Raw genomic sequence first — 6093 nt, forward strand, 5'->3', positions numbered from 1 at the left:
GGAGAGAAGCTTTCAATAACCACTAATGGTAACTTAAAACTGGTGAACACAAAAATGTATTCAAATTCCAAAAAGATTTATGCATACCTTATTTCGTGTTTATTGTATATAAAAAATTGTGGTAAATTTTCATCTATTTGGTGGAAATGTATAACAATTGTGTTGTTCTATGATTTATCTTGTTATTCTGAATAACTGAAATAAATCAGAAAATAAATATACATTTTATATGTAAATAACACAACACTAGGAGGAATACACGTTTGAACAATATTTATTTGATAAAAAGTGTTAAAAGATTTTTTTCCACGTTCGTCATTTAACAAATATCATATTGTGAATCAGAAATCAGAAAAAAAGTTATCTCAAATATCACTGAAAAAAATTCATGTTGAAACAGAGAGCAGCAAATTACAGTTTACCACTGTGATATTTAAAATAACAGTATTAATAAAGATTCATGCACCACCTTTCAGTATTATATACCTTTTTTTGACTGTAATCAGTATTACAGTCATCCTGTCCCTCAGTCTGCAGATTACATTACTGTTTTACTTTGCTGTGTTACGTAAAACATTAATTATCAGATACATGTACTAAAAGTCCAACCAAAAGGTAAGCCTAATCATTACAGTCATCCTGTTCCTCAATCTATGTATTACATTACTGTTATACTTTGCTGTGTTACGTAAAACTTTAATTATCATATACATGTACTACACATCCAATCACAAGACAAACCTAATCAATGTTTAACTACCAGAGAAGTGCTAATACATGTTTGAAAAAAAGTAATTACTTGTAAATTCCATCATCTTTGTGAAATGTTCTATGTCAGAGCTCAGTTTCAATACTGATTTTACTGACTATTTACTGAATTACTTTCAAACAGAATATTGTTGTAAAAAAATCTTTAGATAATCAATTGTGGAAAACTGTCCAACAAGTAATAAAAGTCAAAATCCTTAAATCTCTATAATTTGTGAAATGTTGAGGTGATACCCTTGTCAATACAATTGTTCAACAACAGTTTCTGAAACATTTTTATGCTAAGTAGAAACACATCACTGTAATCTATTTTGAAATCCATTTAAAGTATAAATGTTCACTTTTATCTATTTCATGCATCAGACTTGTCACTGGCACTCTTGTGCATTCAGACTATCCTATAACACATTGTTTCAAAAATTTTTTTTTTATATATATAAAAAACAAGAAGTAACACATCCATAAAAATGGTCCAGTATTAGTGGCTATACGAAGAATACAAAACAGCAAACTAAACATATATTAAATACCAAGTAAAAAAATAATTCTGGAAAAAAATTCTTAAATATGTTTATATTCATTAAGTACAATTAGTAAAACTTATGATTAAAGTTATCATTGTTAGAGTTCATATTGTTAAATATTGTATACATATAAAAACACTATTACAAAACATTTTGCTTTTTAATGTAACACATATCTTTGATGCTACAAGTATATTTATGAAATAACTGAAAGCATAATATTAACAAAAGTCATAATGCCTTTGAATGATACTCAAAATAAAAAAATTCTATTAAATATATTTAATTTACTTTCACTCTCAAGATTGGCTTTCTCCACACATTCTATTGTGCTCATCAGTAAGGTCTTCCTTAGGTTCAACTATTTCAAAATCATCATCTCCATTAATGTGATGAACACTGGAATCGTTCTCATTAAAATTTTGATTTTCTCCTTCTGATTCTGTGTTTTGTTGTTCTTTGGAATGTCTGTCATCATTCTTAGAGCCTGACCCAGCCTTTTCTTTTTCATTGCTACCCTTTGAATCTTCTATTTCTTGCTTTCTACCTTTATATTCATAATGATATAGTGGCCAGAATGATTCAAAAAATCCTACATCTTCAGTTAAATTAGGTAAAAGCCATAGATGATGTTTTCCAAATGTCAGCAACCAGATGATGATGAAAACAACCATACGTACTGCAGAGAAAAAGATATATCTTAACTTCAGTTTATCTAAATATCCATGTATTTAACTTTTAGAAGGACAAAAAAAAACATAATAGCCTAAGCTCCAAGTTCCTTAACATTTCACCTGTTTTACAAGACATCATGGTACACTTTACTTACATTTACGGGTAGACAAATAATAGTGATGATTCCTAATATAATATAATAATAATATACAAAATATTTTTAATTTCATCTTTGTACAGAATACAACCTCCCCATTTTGCATTATCATCTTTACAAAATGATGTTTCCCATCACTTCCAATAAGGATAACTAATATGGCTGAACTCAAAATTCTGTAGAGAAATGTAAATTATTAACCCAATACAGAGCATCAATGAACACAACATTAGTTTGTAAACATTAAGAATTCGAAATTTCCATTAAAGCATGCTACAATGAAACTCTGGCACAAAATTACTCATAAGTGATATGTATTTCTAAAAATAGTTTTAGGTATGCTACAACCTTTTACAGTGTTACAGTTAAAACTTAATCAAATAACTTTATTATCAAGATAGAACATTAAATTTGGCAAGAAAACATAGTTTATCATCAAATGTTTAAATTCTTACTTGAAAAACAAATATATAAATTTCAATCTGACCTACAATTTCTCCACTTCAGAATATTCTACTGACTGCTGCAATTCAAACTTCACAGTATTACAAGCAAGAATCTAAAATTTGAACCTCCTAGCTTGGTAGTTTCGATGACGAAACGATATTTTTTAAACACCTCGAAAAGTGAGTACTTTAAATGAAAATTAATTGTGCAATCCCATTTCTATGGAAAACTAAATAATGAAACAGTGCAACTTTAATGACAAATATATCACTTCGAATACTAAAAAAAAAGCTAATTTCTCTCAAGCTTCTGAAATATCAATAAATTTGTCAAACTCACCGAAGAACCTCTCCCATCTCTCTGTGACTTTCAAGATTGCAACTCAACTTTATGACTAATAGATGTTTATAACCAAAATAAAAAGCAAGATTCTCCCCCTATGTACTTTACAAGTCTGTATTCAGTTTACACGCCATAAGCTATTAGTTGACAAAAATTGCTTGGTTTGTGTTGATCAGAGTTACTGTTCCAAATTGGAACATAATTCTTTTTAACATATTTATAGCTTACTAAGAAAGCCAGACAAACTATAGTAGTTTGGGGTAATTCTACTATAGTGAACAATATATTTTGATATTTTAAAATTCATATTAAAGCTACATTAATTTTATTAAGAGACACAAACTTGTAAGAATTAACAAGGCCTAAGGAAGAATGTATAATTTTTTATACAAGTGCAAATGGCTCATGTATGCATTGTCTTTTATGATTGTTTTTAATTATGCACAAAGCTACACAAGGGCTATCTGTGCTCTGCCCACCACGGGTATCGAAACCTGGTTTCTAGCGTTGTAAGTCCCCAGACATACCGCTGAGCCACTGGGGGGCTGTCTTTATGTTTATTTTTAATTTATTGTTATAGAGAGAAAATACAGTTTTCACAAAAAAAAAATCAACTTTTGCCACTCACTTAGAAGGTTCTAGAGATTATATAAATTAAATATGAAGACTGCAAGATAAAAAAAAGTATTTTTATTCTTAGTATCAAAAAATCACCTTCCACTCAGACTGACTCAGTAAAGGCTTTGAAAATTTACAGACAAGTTTTTAACAGAAAGATTAACAAAAAAAGATTTTTTTTTTAGGTACAGAAACTTGTAATATTCACTAAAAGCCTGCCAAATGTTTGTGAAGATACATATAGTAAATCCAGAGTTATAGTTTGTATAGTTTCACAGTTCCAAGGTTGGTTAAATCCTTTCACACTTGCAAGGTAAAACATGTGTCTAAAATATGTTTCTAAAAATGTCATAAAGTTATGTTTGAGTTTCTCCTACAAGGGTAATAGTAAAGACAGAATAAACAGACTGCACAGGGGGGGGGGGGGGGGTTTGGTATTTTTTTTTTTTACATTGGACATATTGTTGAAAACGAATAAATTACACGAGATGCAATATCACCTTGCTTCTCAAACCAAAAACAGCTGACCTCCGACATCTTCAATCTATTTATGAAAGCAAGTTTTACAATCAGAAACATAAAATTCATCTTAGTTATCATTACTTAAATATTTCAAAGGAAAGGTTTAATTCTACTTACAAACTGCTAAAGCAATGATGAACACCAAGAATCCAGCAGCAGCAACACTTAAATAATAGACATAATGACGTACTATCCTAGGCCAAAGGGGAAAGAGGCAAAGGGCAATAGCTCCTAACACTGAAAGAAAACAAATTACATTATAATGAAAGACATCTTAGTTTTCATCTAGTTGATAATGACATCTACTGTTAGTTATCTGTCACAAATTAAACGTGTGAAAAGAAATATTGAAACAAAGATACAAAAAATAAGGTACAACTGAAACCAAAAGTCAATTTGAATAATTTACCCTCTCAAACAGAATACATATGTATGTATGTAAAATTTAGAACAACATTTTAACAATGTGTTAGATTTATGTCATAACATTAATCATTCTCAAATTTGTTGTTAATGAAATAATCAAATCTAGCACCTTAAATGTACATTCAAAACTTGTAAGCCTTTCTATTCCAAATGTTACTACTTCAATCACAATGCTTTTCTTGTTTCATATGCATTACAGTGCAAATACACATACAATTTACACTATTCTATCCTGTAAAACACCTCAAAAACTCTTTTATAGGTGTCTATAGTGTTTAAATAGCTTTCAATCACTAAATATAAGATAAACCTTCCTGAACCTACTGATCCTGTAGTAGATGTAGGAATTTTATATGGTTTTCTCATTAATTTTTATTATTTGTCACTTAAATTATATTTAACTAATTTTGCAAACATTCAAAATCCATATGTGTGTAGTTTTGCGTAGTTATGTGTAGAAGTAACAAACCTCTGATGTATGAGCTGCTAAACACTTATTTAAGGCCTTAACAATGCACTAAAGTCAAACATATATCTATGATACATCTATACATTCTTTAGGCATTAAATATACAAAGATGATGTAAACATGTTACAGCCTTATTTCAAACATGAAGTACACAAATAACCAAACTTCAAACTTACAATGACATCCATAACAGACTTGTGGTATATATGACGTACTGAAACACCAAAGCTCTATTGTTAGAGTGCACTTATAAACACAAACATCAGTATTGTACAGTACCATTGTACTGACAAGTCAAACAACAAAGGGTATCCAGCCATTCTTGAAATATAGCGATATCCATGACACAAAATACACACGGAAACATACACTATATACAACTGCTTCTGAAATATATAATATTTACCATTTTATGCATGCACATGTAATAGCTGTAACCTATAAATTGAGCATTTACGACATTACTTTGAAAGGTTAATGAAACACATTCCACTGCAAAGTGTCATTATATTAGGCTTTATGAAAAGACACAAAGCATTAAACAGGGATGGGAATATGTCAGGCGCTAAAAAAATTTGGAGTTTAACGACAAGCATAGCTGAGCCCACAATCAGCACCACAGTCTATTTAGAGGGGCAAAGTAGGAAAGTAAATGATTTTTACAGAAATCTAATTCATTTTAACTTAATATTTTTATATTCATGCAGAATTAATACTAATATTATTGCTTTCGTGTTGTGTAACTCCTATATTTGTGCACCAATAAAAGTGCAAAAAACACTAAGTTTCCACAAAAGAACATTTAAGCTATTCAAGGACATTATTCTTTAAGACAAGTCCCCAAGTTCCTATGTCACATTTTCCACCTTTCTGGTTCAAGCACCACTGACCACGGCCAACAGAACTTCTCCTTGCAACCTCTCTCAATCACTTTCACCTTGTGTGCATTTTAGTTACTGACCTTCAGCAATTATCATCAACATCTCTCACCCTGTGTGCATTTTAGTTACTGCCCTTCAGCAATCGTCATCAACATCTCTCACCTTGTTACTGCCCTTCAGCAATCGTCATCAACATCTCTCACCTTGTGTGCATTTTAGTTACTGACCTTCAGCAATTGTCATCAACATCTCTCACCTTGTGTG

General features: G+C 30.3%; 1 protein-coding gene across 1 annotated transcript in view; it reads right to left on the reverse strand.

The window, feature by feature from the left end:
* Window positions 1-267: 267 nt before the first annotated feature.
* The window catches only part of LOC106457021 (translocation protein SEC62-like), a 30424-nt gene continuing 24598 nt past the window's right edge, over window positions 268-6093 (reverse strand). Inside the window, exons 7-8 of the mRNA XM_013916406.2 lie at window positions 4171-4290; window positions 268-1971 (exon numbers count right to left, since the gene is read on the reverse strand). Of these exons, the coding sequence (XP_013771860.1) occupies window positions 1592-1971; window positions 4171-4290 (500 nt within the window). The 3' untranslated portion in view covers window positions 268-1591. The remainder of the gene's footprint in view (window positions 1972-4170; window positions 4291-6093) is intronic.

The sequence above is a fragment of the Limulus polyphemus genome, unplaced genomic scaffold (genome assembly GCF_000517525.1).
Source record: "Limulus polyphemus unplaced genomic scaffold, Limulus_polyphemus-2.1.2 Scaffold282, whole genome shotgun sequence".
Taxonomy (NCBI): domain Eukaryota; kingdom Metazoa; phylum Arthropoda; class Merostomata; order Xiphosura; family Limulidae; genus Limulus; species Limulus polyphemus.